The 24,364-nt window shown below is 38.5% G+C and overlaps 1 protein-coding gene across 1 annotated transcript; it reads left to right on the top strand.

Moving 5' to 3' along the window:
• Window positions 1-4,879: 4,879 nt before the first annotated feature.
• Window positions 4,880-23,980, top strand: dmgdh (dimethylglycine dehydrogenase). Its single transcript, XM_059358573.1, has 16 exons — window positions 4,880-5,102; window positions 6,053-6,221; window positions 8,365-8,463; window positions 8,565-8,729; window positions 9,730-9,934; window positions 15,244-15,492; window positions 15,606-15,804; window positions 16,436-16,605; window positions 16,707-16,860; window positions 18,516-18,681; window positions 18,854-18,984; window positions 20,419-20,636; window positions 21,014-21,171; window positions 21,443-21,502; window positions 21,753-21,887; window positions 23,191-23,980. Exons 1-16 carry the CDS (start codon window positions 4,981-4,983, stop codon window positions 23,401-23,403), a joined length of 2,613 nt encoding a protein of 870 aa, XP_059214556.1. The 5' UTR covers window positions 4,880-4,980; the 3' UTR covers window positions 23,404-23,980.
• Window positions 23,981-24,364: the final 384 nt, after the last annotated feature.

Here is a 24,364-nt window from a genome sequence, read left to right as displayed (position 1 = left end):
AAGGGCTGTGATCCGCATCCATGCAGCCTTTATAATCCGGGAGGGTGTGGACTCCTGATGTCACATTCAAGATCCGCCTGCCTCCTACATACTTATCTTTCTTTCTCTTTTTTCTCCTGTTGGACGTTTGCACAGCCAGCCTATTGTCCTCATACAGCAGATATAAAGCATTGGTTGAGGATATTTTAGTAATAAAATGTTTGAACATTTTGTGCTTCAGGGTGATTATCAGTTAACAGCTGAGAGAGTTTGACTGGTGCTGAGTGAGTTTAATCAGGTTTCACTGCCTTTTCCCCACACAAAGTCATGAACAACACAGTAGGAGTAAACAAACAAACAAACAAACAAACAGATTGTGAGACAATGAGCCTCAGAGCAGATATGCAAAAGAACCAATCATCTAATTTATGTCACATAGCAGCAGGATGACTGACTGTGTGATGCTTTTGTACTCTGAACGCTCTCTGCAGTCGTTGAGTCACTTTGTGGTTTGTTCTGTGTTGATTTATGGTCATTTTATGTCACTTTATAGTCATTTTGTGTCACTTTCTAGTCATTTTGTAATTACTGTGGTCATTTAATTTCTCTTTGTAGTCGTTTTGTGTCCCTTTATGGTAATGTATCTGTGTGGTCGTTTTGTGTCTCTGTTTTCTCTTTGTGGCCATTTCATGGCTGTTTGTAGTCATTTTTAAAAGTTTGTGTTAATTTTATTTGTCTTTGCCGTCAAGTCTTTGTGGTTGTATTGTGTAACTTTGTTTTGTATCAATTTGTGGTTGTATATTGTCTTATTGTGGCCATTTTATATCTTATTGTGATCATTTTATGTCTCTTCAGTGTTAATTTGTGTCTTTGTGGTAATTTAGTGTATTTTGTAGTAATTCTGTTGTTTCTGTGGTCAGTATGTGTCTCTGTGGTGATTTTGTGTGCCTTTCTATTCATTTTGTGTCTTTTTGTTGCGTTTCGGCCCTTTCATAGTTACATTACATCTCTTTGTGTTCCTTTCTGATGGTTCTCGTCTCTTCAGGGTGCCATGAGTCTGTCTGAGGACATTTAACAGGTGAAGTCAGGACGACTCTGACACATTCATGTTGGTGGCTAGAAGCCTGAATGCTGTCAGGGAATAAACTTGATACAGATCAGATATTTGATGGACAGAAGCCAACAGAAACCAGAAACAAGTGAGTGAGAGAAGCCTTGATATGAATATATATGTCATATACAGTAGATTTTCCATGGTTTCTATCTATTCTCTGCCCATTGTTACTGGTTGAGCTTTGCAGAGTTTGACGCTATTCGTCTGTTTTCACATTCATGTGCTGCTGATGGAAAGTTCCTCTGTGTTTCAGACACGATGTACAGAACAGTGAGAAGACTTTAGTGACTTGGATCCGATCGTGATCCAGTTATGCAACTTACAAGTTAATATAGAAATGTGAAACCAAGAGCTCGTATAATAAAATGGACAGAACAGGACATCCAGTGAGCAGCTGCTCAGCTTTGGACAAATACACACAGATTCACATTTTATTGTTTTTTATTACTATTCATTTTGACTCTTTCAATTCACTTTGTTCACCAAACTTATAAATAAATACATAAATAAACAAAGACAAAAAACATACCATAACATAAGCATACATTTGTCAAAAAGCAATGCAGTATTTTAATTGAGGAAAAAAGTCAATAAATGGTGAAAAAATCTGATTAAAATAACAAAAATGTTACACAAATACATAAAACAACATAAAGGTCTAAAAACCTTTTTTTAAATATGCATGAAATAAAAAAAATATAAGAATGAATTCAAGACTTAAAAAAAAACTTTAAAAATATAGGGAATTAAATTTATTTCATCTACCACACAGAAAGAGCTCCCCACGACAGAACATTTGGGGGAAAATGCAGCTAAAATGAGTCCTTAAAGGCCAAAAATACATTGAAAAGTAGAGAAAGACAGTTTATTGTGTGCAGCAGAGATCTCCATGGAGACGCAGCGTACGCTGATCCAGCCAACATCAACACAGCAGAGTCCAGACAGCTGACGGGATGTGAGACTGGAGATTGTCCTTAAAGAACCGAGGAGAATCTGAACTAAAGTCCAAACAGCACGAGCTGCTTCAGTATCAAGGAAAAGACAAAACCAGCAGAGGACGAAGTATTCACATACTTAACTTACAAACAGTATTAAAATCACACTGTGGAAATACTCTACTGGAAGAAAAAGTCTTGCATTCAAAACCTTAAATAACTTAAACAAAAGTAGTGTTTTACTTTTATATATGATGTTTTTGGATTAATATTAATGCTGCTTTCATGTGTTTGTTGCAGATGTTTCAGTTTGTGCTCATTTTAAATCCTTAACCTCCTGTTAGTTTAACCCTTTATGGGGCGAAGAACTATATTTGGTATCTTCAGTGGATATCTAACTGGTCCCCATGTCTCTCTGTTTGGTCGTAGAACCACATGTCTTGTACTATGACGGCATATTAAGGCCAAGTGTGAATAAAAATACAAATACAAACCGGGGGGGGGGGAGTTGCAAATTTACTAGATTAAAGTGCCAAATCTACAAGAAAAAAATGTGCAGATTTAAGAAATTTAAAGCGGCAAATCTGCTCGAAAAAAGTTGCAGATTTACAAGATTGACAAAAGTGGGGAAAAAAACAATTTTTTTTTCGCAGATTCACCACTTTACATCTCATAAATCTGTATCTTTTCTTGTAGATATGACACTTTAATCTCGTAAACTTTTTCTCTCAAAATATGACCCCCCTCCCCCGGGTCCTTATGTTGTTTTTACACATTCTGGCTGTATGTAATATCCTCCAATATTCTCTAGGGTTGAAATTTGGAATTTGCAAGTATTTCAATGAGTGTCCTATTAGGGGATAATCTGCAGAGATGCATCATATATCATATATATCATATATATCATCATATTCTACAGGATCTATAAATGTGATGTAAAGTTGCTGTCATGAGATCTTTGGGTTACTTGATGTAACCCTGATTCTTGATAACAGAGTGAGGTGTTTCACTGTGGGGATCGCCATGACGTCACCAACGTCTGTCAGTGACGGACAGGTCAAACTGTGCAGGGCCCCGCCCCCTCCTATTACCACATAGGCCCCGCCCCCTCGCGTTACCACAGAGGCCCCGCCCCCTCCCGTTACCACAGAGGCCCCGCCCCTTCCTGTTACCACAGAGGCCCCGCCCCCTCCTATTACCACAGAGGCCCCGCCCCCTCCTGTTACCACAGAGGCCCCGCCCCCTCCTGTTACCACAGAGGCCCCGCCCCCCTCCTGAACCATTCAACACTGGTTTATTTCACATATATATTTATATATATATATTTATATATATATATATATATATATATATATATATATATATATATATATATATATGCTAAATTGCTAAAATTTGGCACATATATCCACTTGGACTTGGGACTGATTTGACTTTTTCATATTTTTTGCCTCTAACTCAAGAATGAATTTGCTAATCATGACAAACTTTACATAAAATGTTTAAAAGGATGAAATGATGCAGTGATGTGATTTTATATTCAAAGGTCAAAGGTCAACTTTAATGTGACTTTTTCAGCTGATCCAGTTTATTTAGCCTAAAAAGAATAGTCGACATGTTAAATTAACTGACACACTTACTAACTTATGAACCAAGTCAACATACACATGAGTGTGAGTGTTTCTGAGCTGAGTGTTGATATAAACAGCTGTGAAGATAATGGTCCTGTTGAAACCTGCTGCAGCTGCTGCAGGCGGGTCAGAGGGCAACATGTCGCAATAAACAGCTCAAGGACCTCTAGAGATAAATGTGGATCAGGTCGACAGTTATTGGGCCGATTGTGAGCAAATACAGCAAGAAAAACAAGTAGTTTATTCATATTTAATTAAATTAACAGATATATGAAGTCTAACGATAAGAACATTTGTCAAACTTTGCATTAGAACAATAAAACTGCACATTGAGGAAAGTTTTTCTGGAGGTCTAAAATTAAAAAACCTAAATTGGAAAATGGCTTTTAACTTAAAATATCTTTAATATAATATTTTATCAAACAATAACTGAAGAACACAGTTCAGATCTTGTGTAAAACACACTCTTCTTATTATTTTATTGCTTATATACTTTAATATTATAAACATAATATAGAAACAATTATTTTTTAATTATGAAATATGCCATAAATGTGAAGTCTCACTAATAGTTTTGATCCTTAAAGATATTGTTTGTTACTATGATCGTCCAGATGAAATTAATATTTAATATATATAATATATATATATATAATATTCTTTACTGGTAAAGTTTCTTATTTTCTCCTTGAACAACATTTTTACTTAATTAATGATTAAAAAAGTACTGAGCCTCTTGAAATGATTTTTTTCCTGCTGAAACATATCACAGAATATGTCTATTCTTAATGCATGTACTCCTAATTTATTTTTTAGAATTTTTTTTTGTAATTTTATGTAATTGTCCTTTGAATATGTGTGTGTGTGTGTGTGTGTGTATCACCTGTCTGATTCTGTATGTATGTATTTTTTATTTACTTTTGTGGATTGCATAACTTTTGCATAACGTTTTTTTGTTGTATATATTTCTACTGAGTTGAGATTTTATTTTTAATCTCACCTGCACAACTTGCTCGCTTTATTCTGTTGTTGTGTTTCCGGTCCTTGTTTTATTGTGCAATAAACAAACAACCAACCACCCATTGACTGTGAGAGCTCCATCAGAGCCGGCAGTCAGAGGGTTAACAGCGGGTTGTTCTCTGGTAGTTCTGGGTAAAGTCCCGGTGCTCTGGTCGGTGTGGGCGGGACAACAGGCTGTCAGTTAGAAGTTGATCTGAAGCACTCAGGCAGCTCAGGGGTCCAGAGACAGACAGACAGACAGAAGGGGGCTTCAGGCTCTGAGTTGCATGTGTAGTTTTCTAGAAAACACATAAGTTGCAAAATGTCGCGGATATTAAACCTGATCGGAAGTCATCTGCGGAGAGATCTGTCCGCGTGTCGGAGCAGCGCGCGGCTTCCTGTGAGGACCTTCTGCTGCTCGGCCAGAAGACCCGCAGAGGACAGGTGAGACACGGGGGTCCACGTGGGCTGGAAGCTTCATTTACACGCTGTTTCTCATGCACGAGGCATTAAAAGAGACTTTAGTGACGCGCAGTGCGTCTAATGCGCTAAAAGCTGCAGGATTCATGCAACTTTGTGCAGAAATCAAGTAGTTTTGGTGTTTCTGCAGCACACTGGTCGGCATGCTCTGGTTGAAGATCTCCCAGGAGTGTAAACAGTGGTGGTTCTACCAGGGGCCTCCAGGGGCCCCTGGCCCTGTGGAGAAGCCCTCGGCCCCTGCTGTGGCCCCTGTGTCAAATTAATATTAAAATGATCAATTTATAACAATGAACAATGAAACAATTCTAACCTTTTTGTTGTTCAAACAATATCTCATTGTACACAAAATGAACCCAGAATGTTACATTGTATAATAATTTAATTGTGCAATAAAAGCTAAATATAAAGATCATTCTCACTGTACTGCACTTTCAAAATAAAAAAAGTGAAAAATGAGAAATGTCATTGTCGTACAAAAACAACTGTTACTGTTGGTGAGTCTCATTGCTTCAATCAATGTAGTTCTTCCAAATATGAGACTTTTAGCTAAAATAAAGGTTTTGAATGCTTAAATATCATCTTTGACGGTTTTTAATGTGCCCCTCTGATTAAACACTGGCCCCTCCTTGGCCCCCCCAGAAAAATTGGTCTAGAACCGCCACTGAGTTCATTTAAAAATAAATAGAAGGAGGACAGGTGAGACGGGGGTCCACGTGGCGCTGGAAGCTTCATTTACACGCTGTTTCTCATGCATGAGGCATTAAAAGAGACATTAGTAACCTGCAGAGCGTCTAACGCGCTAAAAGCTGCAGGATTCATGCAACTTTGTGCAGAAATCAAGTAGTTTTGGTGCTTCTGCAGCACACTGGTCTGGTAGAAGATATCCCAGGAGTGTAATGTGTGTGTCCCTGCAGTGATGTGCACTCTGCTCTGAGGAAGCGCTGGAAGGACTCTGCAGACACGGTGATCATCGGGGGGGGCTGCGTGGGGGCCAGCGTGGCCTACCACCTGGCTAAAGGAGGCCTGAAGGACGTGGTGCTGCTGGAGAAGTCCGAGCTGACCGCCGGCTCCACCTGGCACGCTGTACGTCCCACTAAACCTTTATTCACCTTTATTATCTCATTCAGAGTGAAGACGGAGGTGATCTGTGCACCAACACGAGGCCACATCCCTCATTTATCAACATTATCACACACCAACATTATTTGCTCTATAGATTATAGAAAATAGAAAAAACTGCCAATCAAAATGAACGAGAACAATCAATCAAACTCTGTTTGTTCAGAACATTTTCACATGTTAGTGTAGTTCAAACTGAATAAAAATAATAGCATATATGAAATAAACATGAAATATAATAATCAAGATAACAATACAACAGATTTAACAGCTATATGTTATTATAATAATGATGATACAAGAAATAAAGTATTTATAAAAAAAAAGGATATAAAATAAAATATACAAGCTGGCCAAAAACAGATAAAATAGAAGTAAAAAATGATTTAGGATTAATGATAACGATGACAATGACGATAGTAATAATAATAATAATTTAAAAAATAAAATATATATAAATATATGTGTGTATATATATATATATACACACATATATATATATATATATATATATATATATATATATATATATATATACACGCGACCCGGCCCCGGATAAGCGGAAGAAAATGGATGGATGGATGGATGGATATATATATATATATGTATGTATATATATGTGTATATAACATAAAAAAGCTAGACTAAAAACTAGATAAACTAAAAAATTAAGTAACAAAAAAAATCAATAATAATAATAAATATATATTTAGTTTCCCATCACATAAAATGAGGGCTGCAATTAAGTCATTTTAATTTTCGATTAATCTGCAGATTATTTTCTTGATTGTTTTGTCCATAACAGCCCAAAATATATTTAATTTAGTGTCATTTATTGCAAAGCTGAAATCTGACAATATTTGGTGTTTTTACTTGACAAATGACTGAAACATTTAATTGATTATGGAAATAATTGCAGATAAAATTGCAGTAAAATTCTTACAATTTTAGAGAATTAGACGAGGGAATATTTGGCATTTAATTTTTTTTATCAACTACTTCTGTGAGTCTAAAGCGTCAGTCTTCCTGGACAGCCTGGTGTCATGAAGCTGTTTACAGCCTTACAGCTGCTCCAGGGTCTCAACTATCTTCGCTCTGACCCACTTATATTACTCTCATTCACACAACTGAGACTCTATTCATAGACGTTTGACCTGCTGGACTCTGGTTCAGTTTCTCTCTTTAACCAGCAGCTGAAGGAACGCTGCAGATCAGAAACTACACACAGTCCAGGTCTTTGCACTAAAGTTTTATAACATTTAGTCATTCAGCAGACGCTTTTATCCAAAGCGACTTACAGGAAGAGTAAAAGCAAACAATCAAGGTATAGTGCAATAAGAGCTATTAGTGCATCAATAAGTGCTAGTGACAATTCAATATAAAGAAGAATTAAATATGCACCTATGTATATTTGGACCTTTTTATGATTTAAAGTCAGTTTAACACTCATGTTGTGGGTCAAATTGACCCATTTCAAAGTTAAAAAGTATTTTTTTGAAGGGAAAAAAAAAATTGTCATGTAAAACCATTCTATTTTATATGTATGTCTTTCCAATGTACGGGAAAAAAAGGTTCAACATGCATTTTTTAATGAAAAAAGAGTGAATTATCCTCATTGAACCATGCTCTTTGAGAGGTAAAGAACACAGCACTAAATATTGATTAAATGGTAAGTAATGGAGTTTTTAATGAAATATGTACAATGTTTATTGGGATTTTTTAGTTTCTAACACTTGGATAATTAATCATGCTCTGGAACTTTTCTGTTCCTGAAAAAATGAAGCTAACAGGAGAGCTGAAGACAATAGTTAGAGTTGCATTAAAATGCTTGGATGGGACATTAAAGCTACTAAAATAAATATGTTTTTTAATCAACTATGACTGATATTATTCTGAGGACATGGTGGAGACCAAAACAGAGAGAATATTGGACTCTGGTCCATCAGGTGGACACCAACATGAATCCTAACATGATGATGCTGCTCCAGTCTGATGGATGTCTAAATAAACTTCCAACACAGTTTTTCCCCATCAACAAAGTGTTAAGCTGTATGAGTTGTGTCCTTGTGTTGTGTATATTGTTATGGTGGTGTGTTGTGTCTTCCAGGCTGGTCTGACCACATATTACCATCCTGGCATCAACCTGAAGAAAGTTCACTATGACAGCATCAAACTGTACGAGAGGCTGGAGGCTGAGACTGGACAGGTCGGCTCCTCTTCTTCACTTTCAGCTCTTCATCAGGTTTTCTTTGTCTTCACGTGTTTCCCTTATTGTTTCCCTGTTGTTGTTGTCTTGTTTTCCTGCAGGCGGTGGGCTTCCACAACCCCGGCAGCGTGCGCATCGCCTCCACGGCGGCTCGAGTGGACGAGATGAAATACCAGATGACTCGAACTCACTGGCAGGTGACGGAGCAGTACTTCATCACGCCGGAGAGAGTCCACGAGCTCTTCCCTCTGCTCAACATGGACAAGGTCTCTGCACAACACATGTTACATGTTACAGAGTTGGTGCACACAAAGTGTTCAAATCTAAAAATGTACATGTAATATACCTGGAACATGCATGCATGCTCCTCAGAGGAAAACCCTTTACACATTCTTACATTTTCGTCTTGCATCACAAATTGTCAGCTGTTTACACTCAGAAAGTCCTTGTCAAATCATCAAATCTTCAGTAGATTTTAATGCAGTTAGCTATAAATACTCTGATGAAGAGTCACAGTCTTCCTCTTGCATCATCCTCAGGAGGCAAAATATCAACTTTTCAGATACAAAAACCTCCTGAAATCATCAAATATTTTGCAGGTTGAATTAATTTTTCTATAAACATTCATGTTCTCCCTAATATTCTTCCCTGTTCTTTTGTCTAGCACCATCCAAAGGTTTTTTTTTTGCACAAGAATTGTCCAAATCTAAAGTGACATTCCACAATACTGCCATACAGAAGAACCAAACACAGGCAGCATAATAAGTTTGGTTTAGTTTATTTGTATCACATGTGTAAATACAAAAACATATAAAGTAATGTAGTGTAGTGTAATGTAATGTAATGTAATGTAATGTGAGGATTCAGTAAAAACCTGTTACAGCTCGTAAAAATCGTGACCAAAGAACATACAGAAGATAAAATTTCCCAAACTTTCATTTTGGATCTTGCATCATCAGGAGGCAAAATATCAACTTTTTACACACACAAACCTCCTTAAATCATATAAAATAATAGCACAACAATGCTCACAAGTGCATAAAACCCTTTGGATAAATAAACCATAAATAAACCATAAAGAGAAAGCTGTTTATATGTTTGTGGTTGAGTTTACTGAACATTGCATCCTCAAGAATCTAAGCACATTCTCAGACAATGGATCATTTTGACTCCTGACATATTTTAGGACTTCTGTGCTTTGATGCAGCTGGAGAATCAGAAGCTGCTCAGTTATTATTCTGAACATATTATATATCTATTCTTCAGGTGTTGGCAGGTCTGTACACCCCAGGCGACGGCCACATCGACCCGTACTCTCTGACCATGGCGCTGGCGGCCGGAGCTCGTATGTACGGAGCTCAGATCTATAACCCGGCCCCGGTGACCGGCCTGCAGCAGACCGCCGGCGGCCAGTGGGACGTGGAGACGCCTCACGGGACCATCAGGGCCAACCGCATCGTCAACGCTACAGGTCGGACACGCAGAGATGCTCTTTTGTTGTCTAACTGGTGATGTCTGGTGTTTTTTTGCAGAAACATGGGAGATGTTAACGGTTCCTGTTTAGATTTTTACACATTCTTTTAGTTTATTGTCTCAATCAAAGTCTGTTTTAGTTGCAGCAATATTTTTCTGACATGCAACAACTAGAGGCTCACACACACAAGATGAGGTTTTTCACAATGTGTTTAAATGTAGGATACACTTTGCTGTCACCATGTGACAACAACCGCTGAAAGTTTTACTTGGTTGTCCCCTCAGGAGGCATGTTTACTCATATTTATTATGATAATATTCGTTATATTCCCTGCTGACACACAGAAAAGTGTAAAAGTACCATGCTGAAATAACTGGAGTGATCATTTCTCTTAATGTCTGCTGATTATAAGAGCCATCCTGCAGTCCCTGCTCTTTAAGCATGTTATCTGTGGACACTCTGAGACCTTTGCTCATGCAGACCACTGCAGAGTTCAGAGAAATGAGTTTTAGGTTTGAACCGGGTCATTCCAGTTCTGGGGGGATTTTGTTGGCAGAGACTCCGTTCATCCTGCTGCTGCTGCTTGTTTATCTGCAAGAGTTCAGGAATTTGCTTCAGTCAGTCTCTCTGAATAGAAAACATGGTGTAACATGCAGCTTATATAGGTCGGGCATTTTTGTCCTTAGTTACCCCACTTTGTTTCAGCAGGGAGTGTCTTAAAAACTAACTAAAAACAACTGTAGTTTAATCCTTATTATCCTTGTAACTCTCATGGATCAGAATATTGATCTGCACGTTTAAAACAGTTTCTGACAGTTGCTGCAATGCAAAAACTTCTCTTGAAATGTTCTTATGCACTCAGAAGCATGCAATTATAAACAGCATCGTAAAAGATCCTGCAGAAAAAGCTCATTCACGTCTTCTTTGCCTTGAATTTGCACATTCTGACTCTGGTTGAAACCAGTTGTGTTTGGGATCCTGCTGGTCTCCGACAGCCAATCACAGCAGGCCAGCGCTTCACGTTTCATCCAATCTGGAAGCAGCAGCTCCTGCACACCTCCTCACAGATACTTTCTGCTTTTCTATAGCATTTTAATGCTTTTTTTTTTAACTTTGAGACTGAATTGTCAAACTGATAGATGTCACATTTGTATGTTTTTTGCATGTTTTTTTGTCCCACTGTAATCTCATTTAACATCGCCATATATTACTATTTTTCCATTATTCTACCAATATTATTGAGACTTTTTGGCTTTTGCAAGTACAGACTCTTGTTTTCCTTTTTATATGTCAGGTTTGTTTTTGTGACAAAGATTGTGGGTTGCAGAAATCATCCTCACAACAAGAATCCCACATAGAAAGCAACAACTCCTGTAAACAGCAGGAATCTGTTTTTAACACATTGTGTTCAAGTTATTGTTTAGAACCGCAGCTGTTTTGTTGAACTTGCATAACTCCAACCATGGGAGGTTAAACTTTCTCTCTCTTTATTTTGCAACCCTAATCTCTCCATAATTCATCTCTCCCTCCGCCTCCATGGAGCCTTGAGCTGAAACTGAACCACTTCTTTTGTGCAGCCAACATCTTATTAAAAAGATTCTGTCCACTTTAGAAACCATGGAGCAGGTTTTCCCCCCTCTCCTCAACAACTCTGAGTATTATAACTATTATAACTGAGTATTATATAGTCTACATTAAGGTTAAAGGTTAAAGGTTCGTGAGAACGTGACCCAGAGGATCAGCTTCAACAGATATCAGCTTGTTATGTTGTTTAGAGAGTAAACCTACTAATGTTACCAGTAACATGCTTTAGCCCAGTGGATTTATCTGAAACTGTTAATTATATAAAACTTTATCATTAAATCAGTATTTGTTGCAACGCATCACTTAGAATGGCAGTTGGTTGTTTTAATCCTTTACTTATTGCTTTTAGCTAACAATTAACAACAGTTAATCCTTTATTTTACTATTATCTTTATCCAGCTATATTGACTGTTTATGAAATATTTTTTAGCAAACTACACTACTGGTCAAAAGTTTTAGAACACACCAACTTTTCCAGAATTTAATTGAAAATGATGCAGTTTAATGTCTCAGTGTACTCTGAAATTAATGCACATTTGCAACATTTAAAATTCTTTATTGAGCATGATAGTGTTTTGAAAGTAAAAAAAGATTCAAAATCACATTTTATGTTGGACTAAATGACTAAAAAAAGACACAAAATGACCACAAAAGAAACAAAATGACCAAAAAAGACACAAAGTGACCAAAAAAAGACACAAAATGACCAAAAAAAGACACAAAATTACAACAAAAGACACCAAAAGACACAAAATGACTAAAAAAAGACACAAAATGACTAAAAAGACACAAAATGGCTTACAAAGACATGAAAAGAATTCAAAAATGGACAAAATAGCCCAAGACTCCATAGAGTTAAGTTGTTAACCCATTTCTTGTTCCCTGAAAAAGGCCTACTTGTATAATTCTGAAATGTACATTATCTTTCAGTTTTGGTTAAGCTTACCTTTTTTTATTTACCTCTGGCAGTTCACCACTTACCTTTGGACCCTTTCAAGCTGTTCATTTGACTTGAACTGCTTGAATTTCAATAAAAAACTGGAAAAATTGGGGTGTTCTAAAACTTTTGACCGGTAGTGTATTTCAACTTTGTCCATTATTTTTAGCTAATAATGTCAGCGTTTCACTTTCTGCTTCTGAAATTCTTCTTCTTTTGAAATTTAAACTTACTTTAAAAAAATCTAAAATGTTCACAGAACTTGTTTGAGTATATTTTTATTTTTTAAACCTTCTTTGCTGCGTGTTTCTGTAAAATTTCTGTTTCGCTCCTGTTGTTATGTTGGTGAACTTTGCTAATAGAGGTGACTTTTTTTTTTTAAAAAAGAGGAAAAAAATCCTCTTCTTGGCCGTATTGTGTCCTTTGGTGTCGTAAACTCTCGGTGCGAGTGATCTGAATAGAGTTTATATTACGGCTTGGTATTTAAATTTGTTTCCACATTTATCAACAGCTGATCACTCTCACGCTGTGATTGGAGAGATACGACGAAACATACGCTCAGATCTGAGGTCATTTCTAAGTTTGTGTAGGGCCAATATGTGGACATACTTTTTAAAAATAAAACTTCTCTTTTATCCACTTAATTGAGCTTTTGCTTGAGCTGCAGAATGAACCTGGTTTGGAACCAGTAGCCTGTGAACTTTTGAACACATTTTGGTCTAATTATTATACTTTTAGATCCATAAATAGTGAAATAAATACAGTTTAACAGATGTGGACATAGCAGAACTTATTTCACAGTTTGTTTTTTTCCTGAGAGCTTGTTGACTCCATGCATCAGTGTCCCTGTTAACCCAGTGAATACAGCCTGTGTGCAGTAAACTGGTTCCTCTGCAGCCGTCTCCTGTCTAAACTGCCCGGATCTTATCTGGAGCTTGTGTGCATGCACGCCCACCTCTTTCTCTGTGATAAAGTTCACACATGGAGCTCTTTATACAGAATACACAGAGGAAGTGTTGCATGTTTATAATGCTTGCATGTAGTTAAACTACTTTACCCCATTTGAAGTATAATAGATTTCAAACAGGGCTTTATTTAAATACAGTTTATATTAATCTGCAGAGAGCAGATAGCTCAGCAGGTCTCGACTCTGTCCTGATCTTCAGGTCACAGCAGCTGACTTGGCTCAGAGCCCAAACTGATCTTTGTTCATCATGTCCCACTTACACACTGACAACACAGCATATCTGTTAATGTCTGAACCAGCTGGAGAACTACAGCAGCAGAACATTTAGCAGCAACGAGCCAAATATTTCCCAGTTTTACTGGATGAGCTGCTGTTATATAAGCAACACAACCGTAAAGCCCCGAGGGAACCTGCTGCTGTGGAACCAGATTCTGTATTGTGTTCTCAGACGAGTCAGGTTTCTTTTACAAAACATATTTAATGTTGGAGGTTTGGTTTGACAGCAGCAGAATGAGCAGATCAGGTGTTCACACTGTACATTTAACTCCACCACATCAAGTCACTTTTTAAGCTCCTGTGCTGTTCTTTTTGGGTTTGTTTTATATTTGTTTTATATTTTAAATAGTTTTTATTTCTCTGTTATTGGCCGCCTGGTGTCTATTTCTGTTGCTGCTTGTGTTTATGTATGGTTGAGTATGCTTATTTCTGAATATTTGCATTTTACATTTTTAAATCTCAACCTTAAGGACACATGGATGCTGCATTTGCCCAGACAACAATCTTTGATTGCACAACAGTAAATACCACTGTCTAAATTGCAACCTACCTAAAACGTGTGAATCACATGCAGTTCTTGGACAATAAAGTATTTTTGTATTGGGAATGCATGTATCACAGATCTGGAGCAATTAAAAACTGTGTGCACAGACGCAAATGTATTCTTTATAACAGTTTATTCTTATTTCCTATGTTTTGGTTGTGTCAGTTCTAAATCTATCTCAGAAGACAATGAAAGGAACTTTTATTTGTTGGAAAGTCTGATCATGGCTGGTATGGTAGCTGCTGAATCATTACAGGCAAGGAACAAATAATTAACTTTTCCTTCCAAATAGAGAGAGAGGGGTGTTGCAGGAGGGGGCGTGGCTTCTGACTTACAAACACATTCATTCATCAAACTTTGTGCGTCCCCCAGGAGACATAAAGTCTATATTAAAGGCCAATAAATAACTGAGACCATAGAGTCACAGGCCTGCCAGGTTGGCTCTCAGACAATGGGACCATATATATTTGTCCATAAATATAAAGCTGCTGCAGGTTTGCTGAGCTTTGACCAAAGACTGGAGGCAGAGCCTTTTTATTTTGCAGAGTAGTGCCCCTAACGTTGGTGTTTGATTGCATTTTGCAGAGATGTAGCATTCATTTCAAAGGATGTGTCAAAACAAGCATCCTATACACAAAGCAGCCATCATGCACATACACAAGTAGTTAAAAGCAGGAAGTAAAAGGGTTTAATACAAAAACGGAGCCCACTAACAAAGCTCCACCTGGTAATGCTGACTGAGTGAAAAATGATTTGATGTGTATCCGCCTTTTGATTTGTGTTCTTCCTTGGCTCATACCACCTCCACCAAATTTCATGAAAGTCAGGCCAGTAATTTCTTTATCTTGCTGACAAACAGACAAACAAACCAATGAACAACAATTGAAGTTTGCATGTATTTGAACCAACATATTTCATTTGATCTGATTGAAATGCAACACCCAGCAGAGGTGAGAACCCTATGAGTTGATTAAACACCATCTCTGTTGGTCTTTAAGGTTTCTGGGCCCGGGAGGTTGGCCAGATGATTGGCTTTGACCATCCCACCATCCCGGTGCACCACCAGTACGTGGTGACAGCAACCGTCCCAGAGGTGAAGGCTCTGAAGAAGGAGCTGGCGGTCATCAGGGACCTGGAGGGATCGTACTATCTACGTCAGGAGAGAGACGGCCTGCTGTTTGGTCCCTACGAGAAGATGGAGAAGATGGTGCTGCAGGACTCCTGGGTCAGAAACGGAGTGCCTCCAGGTCTGTCTGCCAGGGAGGGACACCGTATTTTAACTTCTCTTTGAATTGTTTTGTCATATATGTAATATTCCATTCCATATATTTCTGTCTCTGTCTTGGTCTGGTGTCTGCAGGTTTCGGTAAGGAGCTGTTTGAGTCGGACCTGGACAGGATAATGGAGCACATTGAGATGGCCATGGAGATGGTCCCAGTGCTGAAGAAAGCTGACATCATCAACGTGGTGTCTGGACCAATCACGTACACCCCTGACCTGCTGCCCATGGTCGGACCTCACCAAGGGGTTCGCAACTACTGGGCCGCCATTGGCTTTGGGTATGTGGTTGCACCTTCAGTAGATAGTTTTAGAGTTCTGATTCATTGGGCCGATATCGCACAGCACGTCATTTTTATTTTCAGACTGACACAGTTGTCATTTACGTTAGGTGAATAGCATCCATGTCCAGCATCTGTTCATGGGATGTTGGTCTTAAGATGACTTGGGATCAGGTGCATCGTTAGCGCGTTGCTATCTTGGGACAGCTGAAAGACGCTTTGCAATTGCAATTGAAAGAACTGGTCTAAAGTCAATGGTGCAGTATATTCCTGCTATTTAAAGGGCACATTATTAAGATAGTGGTGCCTGTTTATAGGTTATTGGGGCAATTGCTCATTGAGTTGTGGATGGGATAAATCCGTCATTTATATAGCAATCTACCAGGTACAGACGCTTCTAAAGGGAATAGGAGATGACATAAATTGGTTTAATTCATAGTTACGCCCTAAACACACCTATGATTAATTAAGAGACTAAATACAACCCGTAAGCACTTTACGCTTCTCTTTACTTCCTTGAAACTAGCAAAAGTGGAGTTGGATGAACCCTAATGCACCTGCGCCATGCACTTTAGACCATCAAATCATTCCAGTTGGGCCCACAATGTTCAACACTTTGGACTATTTTCAGGTATGGAGTCATCCATGCCGGCGGTATCGGTAAGTTCCTGAGTGACTGGATCCGGACCGGAGAACCTCCTTACGACCTGATCGAATGCGACCCCAACCGGTACGGCAAATGGGCCGACGTGCCGTTCTTGTGCGCCAAAGCTCGAGAATCCTACGGGTTCAACAATGTGGGTAAGAAGAACACAAGACCAACGCGTCACTGGAGAAAAACATCTATTTTTTAATGTCACTTAAGTGTTTAACTGTCGTTTTTACCTTGTCGGTGTGTCCAGTGGGCTATCCAAAGGAGGAGCGATTCGCCGGTCGACCAACTTACAGAAAAAGTGGCGTTTACGAGCTGCTGAAGGACAAAGGGTCCATGGGCTTCCACGCCGGCTGGGAACAACCTCACTACTTCTACAAACCTGGAGATGACATCGGATACAAGTAAGGCATCCATTCCACAGAGCTGGTATGATAAACTCATAAAAAACAAATTCTTTATGAACCTTTAATGATATCTTTGTTGTTTTGATTGTTGAGACTCCAACACTAACTATAGTCGGCATTCCAAGTCGTAAATATTTCAACAATGTTCTCCAGCTGGAGTTTCAGCTTTTTGTAACTGCTTTTAATTTAATTGCTAACTGCTCTTTAAACCCTATAATTAGCCAACAATCTCACATTCCTGCAGCGAAGCCACGCCTCCTCCACTTCCTGCTTTACAACACGTACCCGCTCATCACTGCAGATAAAAGGAGAAGAATACAGCGACGGCTCTTGAGTATTCAGCAATGAGTAAAGAAAGAAGCAGTGATCTGCTGGAGATGTTTTCTGGTTAGAATAAATGTTTAAGCACACAATGTTCTTGGCACAAAGCGTGCACACATGTTCTCATAAGGCGCTCCCTCCCGACTCCTTCTCTTTTAGTGCTGAGTTCAGCTCGCCACACATCCTCTGCAGCAGAGAGAACCATTTATATATATATATATATATGTAGATACCACACTGGGAAAGAACCGCACAGCTGCTAACAACACATGCAGATAACTGGCAATAACTTCACCATCAGTCTCAACATATGCAACATGACATTGTTTTAAAACCACACCGTCACACAGATGATACGAACATCCTGCAGATTGTTTGGAGTCTGGTCTAAAGTTTGGCTGTATAAACCAGTTCAGCTGGTTTATAAACCAGTTAAGCAGGTTTGTCTTAGATGCAGGCATAATCTTGTATATTGCACTTTTATATTGCCAACCTTTTTGTGCTGTATTGTATTTTTAGGCTCCAGGGAGTGACAATGGATGGTTTTTGGTCTAGCCATCTTAATAACTTTTCGAGGGATTGCTTTGAAATTTTGTGATCCTCAGTTTTTTATTTGACTGCACAATGAGGTTGAATTTTGTGGTTCTGAGTGAAATGTCTCAACAACTATTTGATGTATTGCTGTAAAATTTGGCAAAATTGTCCCTAACCCGAAGTAATTAAAGATTCAAAGATTTAAAGTTTATCGTCAAATGCGCAGTAAGGAAACATGTTTCCCTTTACAATGAAATTCTTTCATTGCTGTCCACAATGATGCCAAACAAAAAGAACAATAAGAAGTATGCGTATAGTATAGATAAAATAACAAAACAAAAGCAATTCTAAAGGCAGCATGTGCAAAAATGCAATATAAATATTAACTATACATGCATACATTTGGTGCAAAGTAGTGTGCAACTGTGCAAACTGAAGAAAAGGAAAGTAATTGTTGGTTGTTGTTGTTTTACTTTGAATTCTGGTTGTTGTAAAACTGGTTATTACTAAATTGAATTACAAGTGGCATTAAAAACTTTTGAAATCTAATTTGCATTCAGTTGAACACTGTGTGCCTGCTAAAGATTGAGAGCTTGTTTGCCTGTTTGCATTAGCATTAAGCTCATTTCTGATTCAAGTGCAGCCTTACAGAGCCGATAGCTGCAGCTTCTCACTGTTAACATGCTTCTGCAGTGAAGCAAATAAAAAGGTCCAGTGAAGAAGCTTCAGAGGAGAACTCTGTATCCGTTATAACCTCATATATATAAAGCCATCATTGGTTTCTGTTCTGTGCTCAGGCCCAGTTTCAGACGCACCAACTGGTTCGCGCCGGTCGGCAGAGAGTGCAAGCTGGTGATGGACAAGGTGGGCGTCATCGACCTGACGCCCTTCGCCAAGTTCATGGTGAAGGGGAAAGACTCGCACAAGCTGCTGGACCGCCTGTTCGCCAACACCATGCCCAAGGTCTGCATGTTTACTGTTATTAACATAATAGTTTAAAGCTCATCTCTCTATAACTCTCTAACATGTTGACCTGTTCGCCAACACCATGCCCAAGGTCTGCATGTGTACTTTAAAATTAGCAGGAAGAGTTTAAACATTAAACATCTTTAACATGTTGACTGTGTGTCTCCAGGTGGGTCTGACCAACATCAGCCACATGTTGACGCCCAGCGGGAGAGTCTTTGCTGAGGTCACCATCACCCAGCTGGCTGCAGGAGAGTTCCTGCTCATCACAGGCTCCGGGTCGGAAGGTCACGACCTCAGGTGAAACTCTTTATATGTTATTCAGGCTAGCAGCAGCTACCTTAGTAGCTTAGTTTACATCACACAAACAGAGTTTACTTTAGACTTCTTATCGGAGCTTAGGTTGAACTCAAAAAAATTGCCAAAATGAAATTAAAAAGGTAGAAATGTTCCTTAAGATGCACAAAGATCAATACAGCTTGATAACTAAATAATGTCTCTTTCCACTCTGCAGCTGTTTGCATTCTGGTCATTGTAGTTTTAGCAATCTGCAGCATTGTGACATGCTTTCTGAAAGAAATACACTCAAAGAAACGTCAGTTTCAGTGCAGGATATTCATGCATCTTTGTAGAATAACACAATTGAAACAAATGCACACAAAAGTAGACAAACATTTCAATAGTCATTTTGCAGAGAGTGAAACATTTCTCAGAGATTCTCAGTCACAGAGCTTCACGCTGTGCTGAGGGAAACTCTCTCACTCTCTCTTTATCACGATGGAAACCTAAAACCCTCCAGCAGCTGTTAACACAACTCCCTCAATCTGCTCCAATCGGAGGCGCGACAGTAAAACTTTCACCCTAAACCACCTCCTGAAGGAGGCGAGGCAGCGTGGTGCCCTCTAGTGGTGACAGCAGCTCACTGCAGAGGAAAAGTTCAACAGGGTCGCTTCACCCCACACAACTCTTCACACGTGGCTGAGATGTACTAATATGTGGAACGTTTGGTGTGCTAAAGATTTATGTTATCTTTACATTCAGCAGGACAGAGTCTGTTTGTATCTTTGAGGTCTAACAAACATCTGCAAAGCAGATTTTTAACTCTTGTGCATCTCATTAAAAAAACCTGAGAGGGCGAAAATGTTTGTGGCCAAAAAAATGCCAAGAAATTATATTTTAATATTGTTTTCCACTTTCACTGTAAAATAAGTACAAGAAGACTTGCAGTCTGCTGCAGGAAAATGAACAGGAAAATAAAAAATAGATAAATAGATAGAAGCAATATGGACGATTAAAAGATGATTAAAAAAGGAGATTAAAAGTAAACAACAAACTTGTAACGAAGTTAAACACTCCACAGTGGAGTGTTTTAAGTCTCGTCTCAAGACCCATTTTTATTCCTTGGCTCTTTAACACTGCGTGAGTTTTGTGGTCCTCTGTGTCTTTTATTTCTTTTATTTCTTTTACTACTTTTAACTACGTATTTTATTTTATTTTACTATGTTTATCTGTTTGATGTTTGTGTTGTTTAAATGTGCTATACAAATAAAGGGGATTGGATTGGATTGGATTGGATCTTGTCAAACCATCACCACCAGAATGGGGATCAACTCCTAGAAAAATAACTCCATAGTACTGTTATAGGTCCAAAACTTGAGAGGGAGCCTTTAACTGTATGATGCATTTCTCCTTCCTGCCTGCTGAATGTTTGTCTGCTGGTCTGATGTGATTCAGGTGGATCGAGGCAGAAGCTGCAGATGGCGGTTATGACGTGGAAATCAGCAACTTGACAGAAGAAATTGGCGTTCTGGGCATCGCAGGACCAAATTCACGCAAAGTTCTGCAGAAGCTGACGGACGAGGACTTGAGCGACGCCGGGTTTAAATTCCTCCACTGCAAGTCCATCCAGCTGGCCGGACTTCCTGTCAGGGCCATCAGGATCTCCTACACAGGTACTTTATCCAGTTTCACTCTGTTTCTCTTTATTTATCTATTAATATAAGGTCTTTGGACTGACAAGCAGCTTCATGGCATATTTCTTTTGTTCCTCTATAGAAACAGCACAATCATGACTAGAAGTAGGAATAACTAAAAATGTCTTTTGTACATTATAACATTATTTTATGCCATAAATCATACATTTTTCTTGTTTGTTTTTTTGCATTTTTAAAAATATCAATTAGTTGTTTATGTAATTGTGTGTGTGTGTGTGTGTGTGTGTGTGTGTGTGTGTGTGTGTGTGTGTGTGTGTGTGTGTGTGTGTGTGTGTGTGTGTGTGTGTGTGTGTGTGTCTGTGTGTGTGTGTGTGTGTGTGTGTGTGTGTGTGTAGGTGAGCTTGGCTGGGAGCTGTACATTGAGCAGAAGAACATGGCTGCTGTCTATAACGCCATGATGGAGGCAGGTAAAGGTGAAGGCATCGACAACTTCGGCACCTACGCCATGAACGCCCTCAGACTGGAGAAGGGCTTCAGAGGCTGGGGGGCTGAGGTACACACACACACACACACACACACACACACATAAATAATAATAAACTGAATATAACATGTTAATTATTGAGCTTTAGAGCTGTTTGAAGGGAGATTTTGTTACCTTTGAATGGAGCCAGGCTAGTTGTTTCCACCTGTTTCCAGTCTTTATGCTAAGCTAAGCTAGCCTGCTGCTGCTGGTTGAGATGGTATTATATTATTATTAATCATCAGATGTAACTCGTTGAGAAAAAAAAAAAAAAGTGACTTTTAATTTTTGATCTTTCTAGATGAACTGTGACACGAACCCTCTGGAGGCTGGACTGGATTACTTCATCAAAATGAACAAGGTAAACACCCCACTCATTGTTTCTTTAAAAACATACATTAACTAGGGCAAATGTATAATTTTTTAATATACTATGTCTATTTTGATGCTAATACTTTAACCTCTAAGTAACATCACTTTTACTAGCAGCAGGATATTTCTACTCTCTTCCATCTGTATTTTAACTCACTAAAAGACTGTTTATATCCACATTTCCATGATTTTTTTTTGTTTATAACCAGCGATGTTATAATGTGTCTGTGTTCCTTCAGCCTGCTGATTTTATTGGTAAAGCAGCTCTGCAGCAGATTAAAGCCCAGGGCCTGAAGAGGAAGCTGTCCTACATCAGCCTGGACACCGACGACATCGACCCCGAAGGAAACGAGACCATCTGGTGCAACGGCAAGGTGAGAGCAACAAGAGTTTACTGTTTCTTTTTGTTATTTATTTTAGAAGTGTATTAATTTCTGTGGGTCATCATATTAGGTACTAGGAGGTACATCAAAACAACAACAATTAAAAAACAACAATTTCAGACTTTCATCAATATCAAAGTTTCATAGTATTTCATCAAAATCAAAGTTACTTCAGAATTTCATCTGTCTTATTACGTTCAATGCTTCCCTCAATACTAATAATTGGTTATACAGACCCTCCCCTACCTACTCTATGCTTTCCCAAATCTTCTTAATACTTTTGCAGTACCAAAAGGCGTGCATGAGGGAGTCACCATATAGTTTACATGTTAAACATTTATCTGACCATGTGTTATCTAACCTGGTTATTTTATGTCTAGTACAGTAGTACCTTGTCATTACCTTAAACTGTATTAGGCACAGATTTTCATTAGTGGTTAATTTGTATGTTAGTGACAAGCATTATTTCCATTTTTCTTTAACATCAACGCCTAAGTCTTCAGTCCTATTATATATAATACACCTATTATATATATTCTCTAATAATGTATCGCTGTTTTACGCGTTTATCAGCAAATTGTACATAGAACCAATCAGTCTGCTCTTTTAAACACTTTTGCTTAAGATATTGGGTATTTCAGGACTGGTTTTCTTTCCCAAATCAAAATTGCGAGTAATCCAGTTTATCAGTTGCATATACATAAACAATTCTGTATCTTTTAGGTTCTGTTTACTTTTTAATTCGCTGAAAGGTGTCGTAACCTCTGACAACTTCTGAATTCCTCCTTTTATCCATGTTTCTGAATGTTAATTGATGGATTATTCCATATCACTGTGTGTCTGGGAAGCCCTATTTCTTGATGGAGATTTTTTTAAATGATATTCCAGGCTTTTAATATACTATTGACAAAATGTGTTGATTTCACGTTGTCCTTGGGAAGAACGTGCTAACAGTGAGCTGTTGCTCTGTAATTGATTGTTTTCTGTGTCTATCCATGGGTCCTCGTTTGTTTTATTGATTATACGATCAATATAAAATGCAGAAGTTTCTTAAATCTGCATTATTTCTAGCGGCCAGCAGGGCTGAAAGTCCCATTAAACTGGTCTGGTGTGAGTTTTGGGTTTATATTACCAGTCTGACCAGTTTTTACCACCAACTCCTGAGAATAACTCTGTATCTGTATCTGCTAAATGCTCAGTAGAGCCAGGTTGTTGAGTTCAGGTGATGTTCAGGTCCACGTCTCCATTCAGTCTCTGGGTTGTTCTCACCTGAGCTGGTGTTTCTCCTTATCAGGTGGTGGGTAACACCACGTCTGGCGCCTACAGCTACAGCTCCCAGCAGAGCCTGGCGTTCGCCTACCTGCCCCTGGACCTGTGCTCGGTGGGGCAGAAGGTGGAGGTGGAGCTGCTGGGGAGGAAATACCCGGCCATGGTGATCCAGGAGCCCCTGGTCCTCACGGAGCCCACACGGACCAGGCTGCAGAAGAAAGCCAAGGGGAAAGCATAAAAACACATAAAAACAACCTTCCTTCATCAGTTTCTCACCAGCAAATGAACAATGTACTGCGATATATCGAGTCAAGTCTTATGGAATATGAATATGTCTTATCTCGTATATGGAAAAGCAAAATGTCTGTGTACTGAACTGTTCCTGGCATATTTCACAACTAACCGTCCTGGTTTGTCTTTGTTTTGTTTAAAACAGATTGAAATGCACGATAGCACGGTGCATCTCGGCATCAGGGAAATAATAAATGTTTTTAATAATGTCTGTTGAATGCTTTTGTATCACAATGTCTTACGGTGCTGGAAGAATAATTTACCTTTTTTTGTAATTCCTTGAATGGACGTTAATGTGTCGCCATGCCAACACCTTTTTGTGAAGGATGTAAAATACCTTTTGTGTTTATTTGAAATAAATAAAAAATAATGCTGAATATTTCATGGTCACAAAAGCACAATGTGACAACGGCTATAAACGGAAACAAACAACATGCTTGCAAACTTGTATAAAGATTGTTTTATAAATCTTTTTTTATGAATGTATAATTAAATCGGTTTACATTAATACCTTGATAATTAAAGCAATGCACTCACTGTCTTTTATTTGGGTTTGCTTGTCTTTCCTCCTCTGCCTCCTTAACTCTTTAAAAAAGCACTACAGGAACTCTCTCCTAAAATACAGTCATATTTTATACAGTGTGGTTGGTCATAGACTATAAAATATTACTATTTTATTTTTTTTAAGTATAAAATACAACTGTATTTGACGTAAAGGATTGGCTGTTCCAGCTCTCCAGTCAAGAGAAACAGAAAAGTTCAAAGCAATCACAAAACCAGTTTAAACAAATTAATCTAAAATTATAAATAAAACACAGTAAATATAAAAAGCATGCAAACAAACACATAAAACTCAAAAGTATTAATATAGCAACAGCATCAAGAAATCATTCCTTCACCCATCTGGA

This window comes from Centropristis striata, chromosome 19, assembly GCF_030273125.1.
Source record: "Centropristis striata isolate RG_2023a ecotype Rhode Island chromosome 19, C.striata_1.0, whole genome shotgun sequence".
Taxonomy (NCBI): Eukaryota; Metazoa; Chordata; class Actinopteri; order Perciformes; family Serranidae; genus Centropristis; species Centropristis striata.
The sequence above is the reverse complement of the archived record's forward strand: the minus strand, read 5'-3'. Positions and strand labels throughout refer to the sequence as shown.

What these genes read in the sequence shown, in the direction of transcription:
- dmgdh (XM_059358573.1), top strand. Translation starts at nt 4,981, where the DNA reads ATGTCGCGGATATTAAACCTGATCGGAAGTCATCTGCGGAGAGATCTG. An exon ending in GGAGATGACATCGGATACAA is followed by an intron (nt 16,861 to 18,515) that starts GTAAGGCATCCA and finishes TTCTGTGCTCAG; the next exon opens with GCCCAGTTTCAGACGCACCA. An exon ending in TCAGAGGCTGGGGGGCTGAG is followed by an intron (nt 21,172 to 21,442) that starts GTACACACACAC and finishes TGATCTTTCTAG; the next exon opens with ATGAACTGTGACACGAACCC.